This window comes from Vigna unguiculata, chromosome 5 (assembly GCF_037176805.1).
Source record: "Vigna unguiculata cultivar grain cowpea cultivar isolate G323 ecotype 2 chromosome 5, ASM3717680v1, whole genome shotgun sequence".
NCBI classification, from domain to species: Eukaryota; Viridiplantae; Streptophyta; class Magnoliopsida; order Fabales; family Fabaceae; genus Vigna; species Vigna unguiculata.
Window position 1 is genome coordinate 9,662,260 of NC_140796.1, and position 18,467 is coordinate 9,680,726.

The following is an 18,467-nucleotide window of genomic DNA, read 5'->3' on the forward strand; positions in this document are numbered from 1 at the left end:
TTTAAATATTTGCTTTAATTTTACAATATTATATAGTGATGTTGTAGATGAAGTCTTCTTCTTACACCTAATATTTGAATTCACTAAGTTTGAATGAACCTTCAATGGTTAATTCATCAAACTCTATAAACTTCACACTAGATTATAATAATGTATCAGTATAGGTTATTTACTATCCATCTATAATAATATGTAAACTTTAATGCTTATACAATGACAATATAAAATTAGATTACATTCCCATCCAACTATAATTATCCATTAGTATAAGTCAGGCCATTATTGTAAAATTATGAAATTTACTAACATACAAAATATTTTGTAATTGGATAATATAAATATCTAAAAATCTTTTTATTATAAACTGTAAATAATATTTATCTTGTGCAATGTAATATTGAAATTCTGTAATTAATTTTCCTTCGGATTTTATTTGTTATAAATATTTTTTAAATTCTACAAGAACGTCCTTAGAAATTCTGAAACATTTCCCCTCAAATGTATTTATCGCGTCTAATTTTTTTTTAATAATTTGTCAAGAAAAAATCTGTAAACAATTCCTTCAAATTTTCATTAAAGTTTTATAGTTTTAATTACCTATAAAGATCTACAAACTAATCTGCAGCAATTTTATATTTTTTAAATATTTTTCTCTTAAAACTCTCGCATACCTGCGAATTTTCCTAGAAACTCGTTTGAGTGACCTCGAGCCTTGTATCACGATTTAGGGTTTGTATAGCACTAAACACTTCCCATTCGTATATCAAATGTAGCAATTTACTGTGTAAGTTATGTATATATTTCTCTTTCGTGTTTTAATATTATATGTTTTTCTCTCTGTTAGTGTTTATCGCATAACTTCATTGTTTCAATTACCTACTGACTCTGAGCTTTGGACCCTGTTCTCCACCGCTGTCAGGTACCTCGAATTGCGCCCTCAGTCCTAGCACTGATTTAGGGTTTTATTCAAAGTTCATTCTGTGCATTTTTTACTTGAACCACTTGAATCTTCTTCGTTTTATGCATTCTATTCGTATATGCATTTGAAAATTTTCAGATTACTTATTCAAACCTATTGGAATTTTCAGATTCGTGTTTAATTATTAATTTAATTTAAGTAACTACCGGAGGGAGAAACAACGTTTATTGCCCTGGCTTGAGTATATGGTTGGATTCCGGTGCTAATTAGGATTGTTTTAGGTTTTTATATGGTATCTTGTTGATAAATTCCTTTTTTTTTCTAAGGATCCTCACGTGTTTTGAAAACCTCGTGTGTTTTTCTGTTACAGAATGATTGTGTCCTATAGAAACACAGTTCTCTGTCTACTTTGAATTTTGTAGTTGATTATTCTTATATGCATTTGATATTTTTGAGGTTCCTTATTCGATGCCAGAGTAACACTGTGTTCATTTGTCTGACTAGTTTTGTGCGAGGTCCATTTGTGAAGCAAAGAAATTAAAGCATGCCATAATTTAAGGTAATTTGCAAGTTTATGTTTCTACAGCAGCAGCAGCAGCTAGTTATCCAACAACTAAAACTCAAAATGCAGTTTCAGTTATTTTCAATTCCCTGTACAAGTTTAACGAAAACAGGAACAAAAACATCATGAAGTGAAAAGCATAAACTAATTTTTTTGCCATGAAAGTTATAATCTTATGGGCATTTACAATTGGGGTAAAGAAGGGTGACGTGCAGTTTTTGTATTCGGAGAGATTTTATATTCATTGGGTTGGTGTATCTCTGTGTGGCAACTAGCTAGTGTTGTGACGGGTGAAAGATTCTTTAGGGGTTCAATTCTCTGGCAGTATTTAAAACCATTTACATTGACAAGTGCAAGGTAATTAAATGACTTTAAATAGTTCATGATGATGCTTGAGATATAGGCCTAAGAATGAGGACAAATAATTGTAGTAGTACAGTGTTGATTCTGTACACGAATCTAGACCTAAGAATTAGGAGGAATAATTCTCTCTAAAATTGCTACAGCTGCAAAAGGAAAGAAAATATAACAGGATCCTAAATCTAGTTGTACAAATCAGAATTGTGTGATTCTAATTTCACCATCATTGACAGACATGACCTATTTCCCAAATTGTAGGATATTTCATCCAGTGCCATCTCTAGGCCATGTACATTATTCCACTTTGTGAGCCTCCAATGAATCTCTATATTCAAATAAAGATGAGGGAATGTATTTATTATTTTAGAGAAAATGTTCGTAGGAATGTCTTATCATATGAGCTTTTAAGCAAGGTGGTTGGAGAATTGCAATTTTATTATATAACTCTAATGCCAGCGTAAATGTCACCACATAACTGTAGCCCTTAAGAATACTTTGTTTGTGCTTTTTATTTTATTCCTAGTTTTATATGAAATAGATGATGACTAGCAAATTAAGAACACGTGCATTGAGGATGCCAAGCTGAGGTGTCTAAAGTTGTTACAAATTACTTTTTGCTGTTAGGCTAGGCAATTGTAACCAACTTGAGCATGGCCAATGAAATCAGAATATCGTCATTTCAGTAAAATGCTGTTTTCTTTTCTGATTATTCTTTGCAAACAATTATTTTTTTCTTTGATAAAATCTCCTTGCTTCTGCTCTACTATCCAAGCGCTTAGGGTCTTTTCTCCATGCTTAGCCTTTTTAATCTATTTGATAGCAGTTCTATTCTGTTTTGACCGTTATTGCTTCCTTTTCTTTTATGTAGTGTCTTTTGCCTTCCACTTGGCAGAATGTAATTGTAAATTCATGAATAATATTTCTTCTCTTACACCTTTCATCTCTTTTTCTCTCCTACCTATTCTGCTCGTCAGCCATCCCTGCACTACCATGTTCTGAAGAACTCAGCTTACTAGTGGCTCAATCCACCCAGAATCACAACAATGATTTCTCCATCAGTAATGGTGGCCCCTCTGACAATAGAACTGCAACCAACAGCCTATTCTTCTCGCATCTCTAAGGTGGAATTCCATCGGTTTGATGGTAAGAATATTAACCGTTATTGTATATATGTGCACCCAGTTCTTTTCTATGGATGGCACAACAGAAACATCTAAGGTTCGTTTTGCCCTCTATTTACCTTAATTGGATTTCCCTACGGTGGCATCTCAACTCGATGCATTGCAAACTTGATGTCTAGTCTTCCTCAGCGATTTGGTGAAGTTTACGATGACCCACTCAATGTTCTAATTCAAGTGAAACACACAGGCAAGATACAGGAATATGTGGATGATTTCGAGCTAGCCTTATGCAGGCCTTCTTCCTGAGCGCTCTTTGAGCATATTCTTCAGTAGACTGGAACATGAAACCCAGATGATATTCAAGATTATATTAACTATAACCTAAGAAATATGTTGATAATGAACCTACATAGTTGGAGACAATTGCAAATTAGTGCCAAAATTTGTGAAAATAAAGATTTGAGTCTTATTGACTAACTATTAATCAATCTTTAAAAAAGTGTCTTCTTGAATGGAATTGTGTCGTGTCATACACAATTGAGGGTTGGGTTTTTTTATTGTTTTATTGACATCACTTATCTTGCTTTTTAGTTTCTAACATTTGAAAATAAAATACTTCTGTTTCAGTAATTTTAGAGCTGAGCTGAAAATGGAAGAGCCTACACACCGAACATGGATGTATGCTAGGCTTCTTCCTAGACGAAAGGGTTATAAAAAAAATTTTTTAGAAGGTGTGAAAGAGTTTATTGATTTTGCTTGTCGACAACCACAGTATTTGAATGAAGGTGTGATAAGGTGTCCTTGTAATGTATGTAAAAATGAAAAGGACTTAGTCCCAGGCATAGTAAATACTCACATTCTTGAGGAAGGGTTTGCACCAAAATATTGGTACTGGACGTTTCATGGAGAGAAAGTTCCTCACAATAAAGATGTTGAAGTGAATTCTATGTGTAAAAATACATCAGAGTTGTCTGCTGCTATTACAATGTTAAATATGTCGCAAGCTTGCTTGGATGATCAACCTCAACTCATTCAAACTCGACCTCAACCTCAATCTATTCAATCTCATTCTCTAGCTCAGTCTCAATTTCATTCCACCCAACCAACTCAACCTCCAATTCAATCACAATCTCAATCCCGATGTCATGCCACCCAACCTACACAACCTCAACCTCAAAACCAATCTGAACACATCCCTACTAAAGTCCTTCATTTGGAAGAATATCCAATGGTCAATAAAGCCCAAACTTCTTCATCTAGTCAAGTCAGTGAAGGCAATACTGGAAACAAAATCATGATACTCCCAGAAGGGGATGGGTGAGTCTTTTCTTCTTTAACATATGATATGAATTTTATTATTTGATTTTTAATCATTCATAATTTTTAGTTGTTTTACACAGGTTTGATCAACATAAGTTGGTGGTTCGAACAATTGCTTCAATCATTCGTACTAACTTGGAGGAGGCAAAACCATCATGGAAACAATTATCTATAGGTCAAAGGAATTTGTGGTTCAATATATTTAAAGTAATCAATTTCAAGATTTGATTAGAAATATATAACTTTTACATTATTTTTGTAGCATGTCGAATCTAATAATATTTTCAATATTGTGAAACCGATGTAGTCAAAGTTCACATGGCCACCTCAATACAAGGACATGGTGCGACGCAACTTTGAGAAGAGGGGTTCAGCTAAAATGACTCAATTAATGCAAGATGTTCGGAAAAATTTAAATCAAAAACCAACTTGGATGGAAAATGATGTGTGGGAACAATTGAAGCAACACTGGGGTTCCTCAAATTTTAAACATAAGTCGGAAATAAATAAAAGAAATCGGGAGTCTATGGACGGTGCATCACTTCACACCGGAGGATCAATTCCTCATCGTTTGCATTGGAAGAGAATGGTATTATTAATTTACCAATATATTTCATTGTAGTAGGTTTAATATTAATGATATTTAAGCTTATTTTATCATTTGTCACAGAAAGAGGCAAAAGGGACAGATCCATCATTGGTTGAGTTTTATTTTCGTACTCATCGAAAGAAAAATGATCAAAGTTGGGTGGGTCCTCATGCAGAATCCGTTTATGTAAGTTTAATACTAACGAATGATTTCAGTCATATTTCATTGTTTATTTGAATTACAATCTGAACTTATACTCCGCAAAAGTTGGCTGATGTCAATGCAATATTCTAAAGGGAATGTATGATCCAACCTTGGAACATATAAAGTGGAATTTGAGCTTTTCTCCGGGATTTTGTCAAAATGTTCACACATTGGTAGCTGACAAACTCAATGCAAATTCTATTGGACAACAACTTTTCTCTAAAAGAATGATGGTCAATTTGTAAGCGTTTTGTCCTCTCATGAAACACATGGTTGGAAGCAATGTGAAGAGTTTCATGATTATCATAATACATCCTCACTTCTTGAATTTCACAAAAGCCACAATTGTTGGAGACATTGTTTTATCCCCATGAGTTCATAAGTGAGTGATGTCATTGCCTTTAATGGAAACACAATATCTAGTGGTAGAACATTAGTCTATAAGAGAACAGGCTAAATAAATATCACAATATCTAAATATTTGGGTACTTCCTTTATCTTCACATAGTAGACTCTATCATAGAGCCTTTTATGAGGTATCTTATCTAAGAACATGAAGGACAACATTTCAGTGGTTAATGTGAAGAGTCTGCATAAACTAACTAATCACACCAATTGCAATAGATAGGTCAGGCCTAGTAATAGTAAGATGAGTAAGTTTTTCCAGAAGTCTTTTCTCTCTCTCTTGGTCTGAGAAGGATTCACTTTCTTTTGCTGTTAATTTCTAATTTGGATCTATAGGGCTACTCACCGGTCTACAACCAATCATTTATGTTTCTTTCAAGATATCTAATGCATATTTTCTTTTAGAAATCATAATACCTTCTTTTTGATTGAGTCACTTCAATGCTTACCTTGAGACACCCAAGATTCAGTTCACCATGAAGGAAAACATTTTTAATATTTAGTTGATGAATAGACCAATGTTGAAGAGATGCCACAACAAAGAAGATACGAATAGCAGCCATTTTGGCAATAGGAGAAAAGATGTCACTGTAGTTTAGACCATAGATCTAAGTATCGCCTTTGACCACCAATTGAGCTTTAAGGCAATCAACCTTACCATTTGGCCTAACTTTAATGATGTACATCCATCTACAACCAACAAGCTTTTGCCAAGTTGGTAGAGGAACTAAGTCTTGTGTGATTATATTTAAGATTCTACATTTCAATAATCATGGCTTTCTGCCATATAGAATTTTAAAGTACTTCAGTCACATTTTTTGGAATGATAATAGAAGACATAGAGGAAATAAATGAGATATAGGAAGGGGATGGTCGATGATTGCTTTGACAATTGTAAATAGGATGATGATTATGAGTAGAGCGGGTACTTTTACAAGAGCAAGGGGTCAACTAGAATGTTCTTTGCCGATAAAAAAACTAGAATGTTCTTTATCAAGAAGTGACGATGGTAAAGGACTTGATGAAGGGGACTCACCATGTAACATTGGACCAGTCACTTGTGGCTTGTGTCAATAAATGATATGGCAACAAAAACTTTGGTGGGTTTGAAGTAGGAGAGAACATGGAGGGTTGTCATGATGTGGGGAAAACAAGGTTTCAATCACCGGAATGTGTAAAACTTGTCAAACAAAGTTAACTTTGTGAAGAGAAGAAAGGAAGAAAGATGTCTCTTAAAAGATGACGCTTGCAAACATTTAGTACCTTTTTGTTTCAAGAGAAGAACGATGATATCCTTTTTGGAGATGGTAATATCCTAGGAAGAAACATTCAATGGATCCTGCAATAGTTTGTCCAAATTTGGAGACAGGTCATGTCCAAAATACACACAACCAAAGACATGAGGAGTAACATGAAGTAGAGATTCACTTGAAAACATAATGGAATAAGGACAAGATTTTATCAAATAAATCCAAATACATCTAGAATATTCATCAATGAAGGTACAAAATATTGAAACTCAGAAAGATGTAAGACAACTTGCTCCCTAGATGTAGTAAATAATAGAAAAAATTGATATGACTCACTTTAGGACTTGAAGTTCACTAAGTTCAAGAACAATTTGTTTTAATTTTGTAAATGTGGATTACCCAAGTGATCATGCAAAAGTTTAGGAAAAAGGAAGGTCAATCAAGACATGAATGATCTTTTAGTTCCAATATAGTTCAATCCTTTGTGCACATTCCTTTGTCAATTAGTCAACTTGTACCTTGTTTCTATATAACAAATGAATTGATATAAAAAAATTTAAAGAACAATCTAATGGCTTAGTTAACTGACTTAAAGTGATAAGGTTAAAAGGGACATGAAAGAACAAATAAAGCGATTTTAAGTTTAAAGAAGGAGCAAAGAAAACTTGACCAACTTCCTAATGAACAACTTTGGATCCATTGACCTAGGTTATGAGGTGAGGAAATTTAGGAGAAGAAATAGAAGAAAACAAGGTTATAAAAAATATGATTAGAAACACTTGAGTTAATTATCAGTGTATTTTTACTTTCCATGGATTGTGAGATGTAGGTTGTGGAGAAACTATGATGGGTGGAAGATTGTCCTTGGCTGCTGGATTTTAATCTCAAATATTCTTGATATCTTCGTTAGAAAATTGTGTTAGAGATCTCACATCAATTAAAGATAGAGTATATAAGTGAGTACAAACCTCACTTTTCAAGCAAGTTCTATAAGGTTGATTGAAGCTTAAAGTCTACCTTTTTTGTTTCAACTATTTTTTATTTGGAGATACTTACTGTTTTGTCGGGAAAGTCATGCATAAAATAACAATTTCTTGAGTATAAGTCATTCTTTGAAGATAAGAGCATTAAGAATGTTCTTCATCACATGCCCTCCCCTTCTACAAGTAGAGACCATGACAGAAGCTTCAACAGAATCTCGGGGATTTCTACTTTTAGGAGTTGGAACACATAGGAGATGTAGTTAAGTTCTCCTCTTATGGGACTTATTGATTGGTTAGGATTTGATCCCAAATATGAACAAAATCTAGATCATGTCAATATATAACTTGTCCAACTTCGTCTTGTTCCTATTGGTCAGCTTCTAAGAACAAGTTTAGTCCCCAATAGCAAATTGACCTTCTACAATGAAAGGTTGCCACAACGTAGTACATGGAAGTCTAGCTTCTTCCATTCTTCAACACTTGATGATATTTCTGCATTGTATTCTTCCGAGTTATCATGAAAACCTTGGCAAAAAAATTAAAGCTCAACAGAAGCAAAATAAGGTAAGTAATTTTACCATTAAGTTTTTTCAAAGTGATTCTGGAGACCCAGAAAACGAGTATGCAGGTCTAGCAGTTAGACGTTACATAGCTTCATCAGGAAAAAAAAACTTAGAAAATGGGAGAAGCTGCCTAGGGGTCAAGAGAACCTATACATGAGCAATATTGGAAAGGTAAGGTGAGGGTTGGAACCATGACAAAGAAGCAGACAAAACTGATGGAGGCGGGGAAATGTTGTTTCGGTAACTGGAAAGCTGAGTGTGTGGGCTTCACACGCTTGGCTGAGCTGCACAGAGAGCAGTTTACGAGGGAGAACCAGCCATCATGACTGGTCGGGTTGGGCTTTCCTTGGAGAGACATTTCAGATCTAGTGGTTGCCGGAGATGGAGATAATGATGACGGACTGTCGCAAAAGACATTTGGCGGCAGCAAAATGTGCTTCCTCATTTGACAAGATAAAGTAGGATGGACTTCTCTAATACCAATCTAAGAGTTTGAGAGATCTTAATTTCAATCTCTACTGATTCAGATCCATGTATATGTAAGGATCAATGACTTACTCCAGAAGATTAAGGAAAGAGAAAGAAAGAAACCCTAAGATACTAGGTTACATATTTATGCTCAGAAAATAATGTAAACTATTCTAACATTGGTCTATTGTTTAGAAATTAAGTGTTTGCCAGGATAAGGTGCACCAATCAAAAGATTAATGATAATAGATTAAATATTATTAAAATAGAATTTATTACTCTCTCTTTCTCTATCTCTCTCTCTCTCTCTCTCTCTCTCTCTATATATATATATATATATATATATATATATATATAGTAATGTCTTAGTATCACATGGAGTTGAGAAACTAAGAATTGAAGTGAGTGAACGAAAACGTGCTTCATTGTATAACTGTTTTCCAGAAAAAATAATTTTGGTCCAGGATGGCCCCATATTAATGTGCATCGCTGGGTGTGTTAACTGTTAATCCGTTTTTTCAATTTATCTTGTTTGTGAATGTTACCTATAGTATTAAGGTAGTATTTGATCTGAAATGATGGTATTTTTGCTCATGCTAATATGTTTCTTATGATTTAGGATAAATTTGTAAAGAAGAAGTTTGAGTTGTCTTCAATGAGTTCAAAAGTTATTTCGGGGGAGGATATTGCTGATAGTCAACCATCTAAAGATCAAATGCCATCTGACTTCGATGTTTGGGTAGATTCAGTTGGAAAGAAAAAGGGGAGGATCTTTGGCCTTGGATCCGTAGGCAACGCATTATTTACATCCTCAAGTCAACCATTGAAGCTTTCTGCCAATTCAGAGGAGGTTGATATTTTAAGAAATCAAATCCAAGAATTAAATGATTCACTAAAAAGGCAAGAGCTAGAGAAACTAAGTATGAGACGGGAGTTGACTCAGACCAAAAAACAAGGATCCACAGGCAACACATTATTAACATCTCCTAGTCAACCAATGAAGCTTTCTCCAAATTCAGAGGAGATTGATGAATTAAGAAATCAGATTAAGGCATTAAAGGAATCTTTACAAATACAAGAACAAGAAAAACTAGAAATGAAGCAGGAGTTAATTCAGACCAAAAAACAAGTATTTGCTTTAATGCAGCACCTAGGATTTGTTGGTTCTTCAACAGTTCCATCGTCATCACCTGAACACAGCAGTATAAATGAGGACAATGGTAGTGACACTGTTAGTGATCATATCCAATAGAGTTATATTGATATCTAGCTACATTCTTTTAAGGTGTGTTGCCTTATCATACTTTATTTATTTATTTATTTTGAAAGAAACGTTGCCATATCCAGTTTTTCTTTTTTTATAATGCAGGTCATGGTCTACTCAGAGCCATAGTCTACTTCAGCTTGTTGCTAGATCATGTAAAACCTCTAGCTTCTTTCTTTTATCTTTGTTCATTGACTGCCATTAGACTCATTCTTTAGTATGACAGTAGACCTTGGGCTAAGTATATTTTTCAATACTGGCTCAATGATGGAGATAGGATCTCAAGTGGCATTTTTTTAGCCGAAATTGGGTATTCGAATTGGATCATTTGTTTGTGCAGAGTGCTCCTGCTGTTGTAACCAAATTCACATCGCTAATTCAACATTTTTCTCTTTTCTCTCATTTGTTGTTTTCTCTTCAACACATTAATGTCAATTTGACCTTGGCCTTTCCTCTTTTTTATAGCAATCATTCATTATAGGGAAATGATACTCAAACCCTTCCAATATTTTGGGTTTTCCTCTTCTGCTCAAGTTTTGGTTTTGTATCTTGACAAGATGCTGAATGCAAATAAGCTTCTGTATATTTTGACAAAAAAGTTCCAAGATATGCAATGAAATTATTTTGTCTGTCTTCATTTGTTTTAGGTTGAGTATTGTAATTGTTTAGAAGAACTAAGAAGGATTTCTAGTGAAATCCACGGTCCCTCAATATTCCATCTACATTAGTCCTGATTTCAGGTGGAAAACAAAATATTTTAGTAACATTTTCCTCTATTTTCTTTCATTCATAACATATAAGAATGAAAATAAGTCATCCCGACTATGCAAAATTTCATGAAAATTTGTCAATTCAATTAAACTCACTTCTATTTTCTTTTCTTCTCAATTTCATTATATCAAAAAGATCAGACAAGAATGTGAGTATTATGGTCTTTATTATTATTTAGGATGAATACTCAAGTTGGTCTTTTAAAGTATTAGGCGTTGCATTTTTTGTCCCTTCAAATACAAAAATTCTCCTTAGTTTTTTCCTGCAAGCTCCATAACCCTAGAAAAAGTTTACATTTTCCAGGGGTTGGGAAATGTTGGATTATACGTTTCAAAAATATATTACGAATTACATGCCTCAAAAATATATTATAGATTGTGAAATTAAAAATTATAAAATGAGTTGGAAAACATAATATATAAACGTATTTCTAATTGTATAAATTGTATAAAACAACATATTTTATTTATCTTTGTCATGATCATGTTTTAAGATAAAAACAAATTATTATTGTTACATATTTTAGATATCTTAATTTTTTAATTTTTTATATTCTATTTATATTTATGTTATTATTTTTCTTCTATCATTATTTGTATTTAGGGCTTAGTCTATATTTTCTTTATTATAAATAAAGTGTTTTATGTGTATTTTTTTTATATAAGGGAGATTGATCTTACATAGTTTTTCACTGTATTCAATATGGTATCTAGAGTTTAGGGTTCTTTTGACAAATTTTTTCGACCAGTTTGCCACTACAACCGTCGTCGTAGCCAGAGTTGCCACCACCAGAGTTTTAGTTTAGATCGACGACCACACGATTTTACTCGTCTCGTCTAGATGACCACCGCATCGTCGAGATCATAGTTGAGATCGTCGTCATCGGAGTCTAGATGCACTCCCATGCACCGGTCAAAGATTTGAAGGTCACAGACAAATCCAAAAGACTCTCCTTGAAAAACAAATCCTGAAAGTTGCTCCATATAAATCTTTTTCTACAAATCTCCATTGAGGAAAGCATAATCCAACGATGGTATTATATCTCAAAGGAAGTATGCATTTGTAATTTTGGAGAAAACTAGGTTGATGAATTCAAAATATGATGATACACCCATGGATAGTAATACAAAACTCTTAAAAAATCAGGGGGGTCTATTTCAAATACTTAGCAATTTAGAAGATTAGTTAAGAAATTGAATCACCTTACAATTACTTGTCCTGACATTTTCTTTGCAGACAATGTGGTAAGCCAATTTTTAAATTTTTTATGTGAAGATCATTGGAATGCAGTCATCCGCATATTAAAGTACATTAAAGGATCTCCTAGAAAATATTTGTTATAAGGTTTCAATCATCATTTGAATAACAAACAACATTGTATGGTTATTGGAACCATATAACAAACCTTTTTTAGGAGATCCTTTAACGTAGTTTAATATACAAATATTTGCATTTCAATGATCTTCACAAGGAGAATTGAGAAATTGGCTCACCACTGACTTAAAAGTAAATGTCAAGACAAGTAAATGTAAGGTAATTCAATTTCTCAACTAATCTTGTATACTACTCAGAATCTGAAATAGGCTTTTCCCTGATTTAGTAGGAGTTTGGTATTAGGATCCATGGGGGAGTCAACAAATTTTAATTCATCAACCTAGTTTCCTCCAAAATATCTAATGCATACTTTCTTTGAGATATAACATTATCATTGTTGGATTATGCTTTCCTCAATAGAGATTTACAGGAAGATATTTATATGGAACAACCTCCAATATTTGTTGCTCAATAAGAGTCTTTTGGATTGGTCTGTTGTCTTCTCAAATCTTTATATGGCCTAAAACAATATCCTAGAACTTGATTTGGAAAATTTAGCAATGTTGTTCAATAATTTGGTATGGCTCAAAGTCTGAGAGAGATCATTTAGTCTTTTATCATCACTCAAGTGTTAGATGTGTCAATTTGATAGTATATGTTGATGACATTGTTCTCATAAGCAATGACCATCACAACATCTCACAGATGAAACAACATATTTGCCCCCATTTTTAGACCAAAGATTTTAATATTTCTTTTGTAGTTAGTGTGGTGAGCCAATTTCTCAATTCCTCAATGTGAAGATCATTGGAATATAGTCATTTGTTTATTAAAGTACATCCCGACCATTTTTCCCTTACTGGGTTAGGATGTACCCGGCCATACACCAACAACTATCATTTCATTCAAGACAAGATTGTATCTTAAGACAAAGACTGAGTTTAAGACAAAGACTAAGTTCGTTAACTCAAGTGATCAGTTAATAGACATTTTCATTAAAACTTTATAGAACCAAGAATTGATTATATTTATAACAAGTTTGGTACATATGATTTATATATACTAGCTTGAAGAAGAGTGTTAAATATCTTATTTATTTTATGTTTATGTTATTATTTTCTTTTTATCACTATTTGTATTTTGGACGTTCTCTTTATTTCATACTAGAGAAAACACAAATGTTATCACTTATGTGTATTTGCATTGAAATTCTAGTTACGATAAATAAGAAATATATAATTAATTTTTAAAATAGTTGTTAAATATAAAATTAGAAAAATAAAATATGTATACAAAAAAAGTTTTAAAATAATTGTTAAAGACAAAATAAATTTTTAGAAAAACGATTCAAGGTAAATTATTTATAAAAAATTAATTTTTAAAATAATTATTAAGAGTAAAATTAAAATAATGAAATGTGAGCACAAAAGAAGATATTTCTTTATATATTAGAATATTTTGTGTAATTTTCTATCGAAAAGAGATTAACCATTACTATATTCAATAATTATATTTAATAATTATAATGACAAAATAGTAGGAAGAAATTTATATAGTTTTATGATGATTTTATTTTCTTATATATATTTTAGGTTATGTAATGTAAATATATAGTAAATATGTTAATATATTATTAAGAAGAGATAATACGTATGTTTTATTATAAAAATACAAATTTTGAATTTGCAGTGTAGGAAAACTTACAAGAAAATTGAAAAATAAATAGAACAAATTGTGTGTAAGTTTTCTTACCAAAAAACGTTGATGTAAAAGTAATAGAAAAACGATTTTGAACAACCAATGTTATTTAAAATAATATAGAAGCAAAAGTTATGAAAAAACGTAAAATTATCTGTTAAAATAATGATAAAGAAAATTATTAAAGATTATTTTTCTGCACCTTCTATGACAGCAAAATTGCATATTAAAATTCATACTCGTCATAATAATTAAATTAAATTTATATAATATTTAAAAATATGATAAAAAAATGCTAGCAATGCTAACTTGCTCTTTTCAAAATATTCTTTTATTATTAATAATTAAAATGATTGTACATTTTTATTTAAAGTTTGAATAAATTTTAATTAATAATAAAATGTGTTAAAAGTACATTACGAAATGTACTATTAAGTCTTCGTAAACTTCTTATTGATATCAAATAAAAAACTTAATATTTTTGAATTATTTAGAAAAAATGGGGACCCCTTATATCAAATATTTTATTTTCTGATTAATCAATCCGAAAGGAAAAAAGATTATAGAAAGGGTAGGGTCCAGGAAATAATTGGGCAGAAAGAATGATAGTGGTGATAGAAAAACTCCACATCATCCATGGTTTTAAAGCTGGCTAATAGCAGGAAAAAGCATGGGACAACATTCTATACTCTTCTTACTTGTATAAAAAACAAGATTCTATATAACTAACTCTTTGACTATGTACATGAGCATGCAGCCAAAACATTGCAAAACCCAGTTTCATGACTAATGCTCTAGCACAGGCTTCCCACGCGTTTCTCTGAAGGGTATATCTCCACTAAGAACGGAGGCAACGAAATTCTCTACCTCCTCTATTGTCATTTCATCCCTAAATACACTGTACTTTCCTCTACGAGCTTTGTAAGCAATCAACAACTTATCTGATGATTTATAACCTGTTTTGTCAAACGCCTTTAAAAATGACTGATTCTTTGCAGCATCTAAAAGAGCATAAGAAATGGAGTCCCTAGAGCTGCTGCTTCCACCAGTTGGTCTTCTTGACAAAGATTTTTGAGAGACCTGAAAATTTGCACAGTGCTTCCTTTCAGAAAACAAAAATTACAAAACCCCATTAAACTAGTAAGTGAATGAAATGCATTCTAACCAAAGAGAGGATTGATTCTAGCTTTTCTCTGGCTTTAGAAGATCTGAAGGCACCAATTATGCAGACAGGAGCTTTCGCACCACAGAGAGCCTCAAAGTTTGATTGAGAAAGCAATGGTATGCGTCCGTCGTCTGGATCAGTTTGTGCCTTCTTGGCCTGAGCTGATGCTTCCTTTTTACTTGCCTCTACAAAACTATCAAGTATTTTGCTAAGATCGACAACTGCAGATTTTAAATCTTTTACAGAAATCCCAATTTTCAGAACACGTTTTTCTCCAGTAGGTAGCCAACCAACAATTGATGGAAGTGCATGGACTCCTAGATTTTTTACCCTCGGATCAGAAACAGAAACATCGTCCACCTACAAATCATTCAATATATACATTAAATCTTAACATTCAAAGTATATATGACTTTCCCGATAGGTAAAGAAGGAAATTAACAGAAGAAAATAATTTGTTTTGCGTCCAGCATTTACGCACCTGTGCATCACTGAAAGCAATGCGTTTGTGATACAAGCCACTAAGAACACGCCAAATTACTGGAGTGTCCTTCTTGGTGGAGAGAAGCAGCACCCTAGGCAACTTTGCCGTAGCGCTAAATTGGTCAAGACTATTCAAGTTGGTTCGCTTGGAAAACCTTGGCAAGTGTTCTTGAACGAAAGCCTTCAAATTCTTAGCAGCCAATTGTCCACTGTACTCCACCAAAGAACCTATTTCATTCTCCTTGTAAGAAAAAACAAAAATCCTAGGAGCTTTTTGTGGATATATGCCAAGCTCTTTACACAACGAGACTTCCTTATCACAGTTAATGCTTCCAACCTGTCACACAAAATAGAGATATGTGTTAACTTAAAAAAATCAATAAAATAGGAGCATGGCTAAACGTGATTTTAGACCTCCAAAAGTTTTTTTCTGTTAATATGAATCACCATCATCACTGATTACGCAACACACACTTGGATATGTCATATCTAGATAAGTTATCTGAAAATTATTACTGACTTAACATGTGTAGCGTGTCATGCCAACACTGAGGTGATTCCAGTCATTTTCAAAAATTCTAAAATTAATGAGGAACAAAACTAACAAAACAATTCTTAAACTAAAACCAAGCACAGCCATGTCTACAAGTACCAAAAATATATCCAAGCCAATTAAAAGTTAAGTAAGAACCTTCACAGCTCCCTGTAATGTGCCGGCAACCTCCTCTACAGTGGACTCAAAGTATTGGATATGCTTCGATGCACTCATAGGTCTATAAGACAACAAAATCCAAGTCATCCCCGCATTTTCTATCTCTTTCTTATAGATACGTGAATTTATAGATGTGAGACGTTGGGGAGAAGCTTTGGACGTCCTTTCAGTATTAGCTGAACTGCCAAAACCACCAAACTGACTCCCACCACCTCCACCACCAAAAATACTGCCAAAAATATCATCCAAGCCAATCCCAAAAGAATTTGAACCACCCGAGCCACCAGTGGAAAAGGAGAATGACTTGGATCCTCCTTGCCAGTCTCCCCCTGATTTGAAGTTAAAATGGCTTTGCCCAGGATCACCCCCTGTAAAGTAAGTATATCCACCATGACCTCCGGGATGACCACCTTGAAATCCAGGATGGCCACCTTGAAATCCAGGATGACCACCTTGAAATCCAGGATTACCATTTACATCTCCATACATGTCATAATTCTTTCTCTTCTCTTCATCAGATAAAATGTCATACGCTGTTAAATGAAGGAAAGGCACACATGAGAATCCTCAAACAAGGTAAATGTAGATAGCTAGCACAAAAACAGCCTGTTATTACTTATATAATTTATTACAGTATCAACTCTTTGTTCCAGTAAAGATGAACTCGTGTGTGTGCGCTCATGTCATGCGAGTAAATGTGAGAAAGGAGAAAAAATCTATACCATTATTGATCTGAGAAAACTTCTCTTGCGCACTCTTGTCTTTGTTCTTGTCAGGGTGATACTGGAGAGATAATCTGAAAAATATATAAAATAACAGTCATGTCAATATGTAAAATCAGTTACAAGAGACTGAATCTAATTGATGAAATGAAACAAACAAGAGCACCAAGTATACATACTTGTGGAAAGCCTTCTGAATTTCCCGCTGACTTGCATTCTTATCGACCCCAAGAATCTGAACAATTGAAGCGGGTATTATCAGGTCATGATCTCAAAATTAAATAAATACATAAAAGAAATTCCTCTTTTCTTTCTCACTCTCGAATTTTATCAATGACGACTTGAAACACACACAAAACACCTTCTTCTCATTCAGGCTTTAGCAACAAGTAAAGACTACTTGCGAATGAGCATCCTTCAATTAAAAAACACAACACATTGCTTGATACGATGAAGCCAAGAAAAACAAAAAACAAAAAACAAGCTTGGGCAACGTAATTCAAAAAATGAAAAAAAAAAGAAAAAAGTTAGCCAAATCCCCCTAATCTAAACACCCAAATTTCTCAATTTAGAAAGAAGCGGAATTGAGCATTCAAAGTACCAACAAAAATTTAGGCTGATCATCAAATTCCACAGACCGTAATGGAAATGCAACTAACCTACCAATAATTCATTTGAAATTACGCAAATTCAACACATTTCGACCACAAATTCCCAAATCCCACAACAAAAGAAGAAATTTTTGTAACCTTGTAGGGGTCGACGGTTTTTGCTTCCAATTTCATGCTTGCTAGGAAACAAAGAGAGGCCACGATGATGACCCGCGTGGAAACTAAACGGGTCCTCATATCCGAATCCAAATACTTCGCAGAGGAAATTTGAAATCAAAAGCTGGAACTTCATGAATAATCTGAGATAACAGTGACGGTTGGCTTTATTTATAAACAGAGTTCGCGGGAGAGAAAATCTAGATGCTTCGAGGTTAGAAGGAAGTTAAGAACACGTGTCATTGTGATGTGTCACCACGCATATTGGCCAATGAGAGTTCAGAATTTATATTTCTGATGTCATATATATGAATTATTTATAGTCTATAACAACTTAACATAATTTTATAGTTATTTTTTGTGTAGTAACCAATGTTTTACTTTTTATTATTAAAAGTCATATGTAAGAATTACAAAAATCATGATATAGTTATAACAGTTAATATAATTAAAATGTTTTATAAGTATTTTTACATATTTTTTTTATAATTTTACATTAAATTTAAAATTAAATCTTCACTAAATTTTTCATATTTTATGAATAACATGTTTTTAGTATTATTTTTAAAAATTTTAGTTAGTAGGTAATTCTTTTATAAATAATTTTTTTATAAAATTATAAAATTTGTAAATATTTTTTATAAATAAATAAAATTTGTATAAAATATTTTGAAAAAAATGGTAACTTTTTCTCATAACAAAAACATTTCTTAAGAAATCAAAACAATAGTAGAAAATATATTTTTTTAGTAGTGTTTATTTCCAAATTGCAGTTTATATTTTTAAATGCCAATTTCTCTTGTATTAAAATACAATATATTAGTTCT

At 32.8% G+C, this 18,467-nt stretch overlaps 2 protein-coding genes across 6 annotated transcripts; one reads left to right on the forward strand and one right to left on the reverse strand.

Annotated features, from left to right (window-relative positions):
- Positions 1-629: 629 nt before the first annotated feature.
- LOC114184150 (uncharacterized) lies at positions 630-10,410 on the forward strand. 5 transcript variants are annotated; one of them, XM_085673652.1, is made up of 10 exons: positions 630-729; positions 845-919; positions 1,424-1,478; positions 2,816-2,984; positions 3,590-4,279; positions 4,363-4,489; positions 4,590-4,871; positions 4,953-5,057; positions 9,364-10,029; positions 10,114-10,410. In XM_085673652.1, exons 5-9 carry the CDS (start codon positions 3,612-3,614, stop codon positions 9,994-9,996), a joined length of 1,815 nt encoding a protein of 604 aa, XP_085529778.1. In that variant the 5' UTR covers positions 630-729; positions 845-919; positions 1,424-1,478; positions 2,816-2,984; positions 3,590-3,611; the 3' UTR covers positions 9,997-10,029; positions 10,114-10,410. The 5 variants fall into 5 exon arrangements, with proteins under 5 accessions (XP_085529778.1, XP_085529779.1, XP_085529777.1 ...); XM_085673653.1 differs by lacking the exon at positions 2,816-2,984; XM_085673651.1 differs by lacking the exon at positions 845-919 and having other exon boundaries at positions 669-784; positions 2,816-4,279.
- A 3,970-nt stretch (positions 10,411-14,380) lies between these two features.
- Positions 14,381-17,835, reverse strand: ATERDJ3A (DNAJ heat shock N-terminal domain-containing protein). Its single transcript, XM_028070656.2, has 7 exons — positions 17,623-17,835; positions 17,053-17,108; positions 16,874-16,947; positions 16,131-16,684; positions 15,438-15,776; positions 14,957-15,316; positions 14,381-14,871 (listed from the first exon to the last, which is right to left on the reverse strand). The coding sequence occupies exons 1-7, from the start codon at positions 17,719-17,721 to the stop codon at positions 14,578-14,580; spliced, it is 1,776 nt and encodes a 591-aa protein (XP_027926457.1). The 5' UTR covers positions 17,722-17,835; the 3' UTR covers positions 14,381-14,577.
- Between the last annotated feature and the right edge of the window lie 632 nt (positions 17,836-18,467).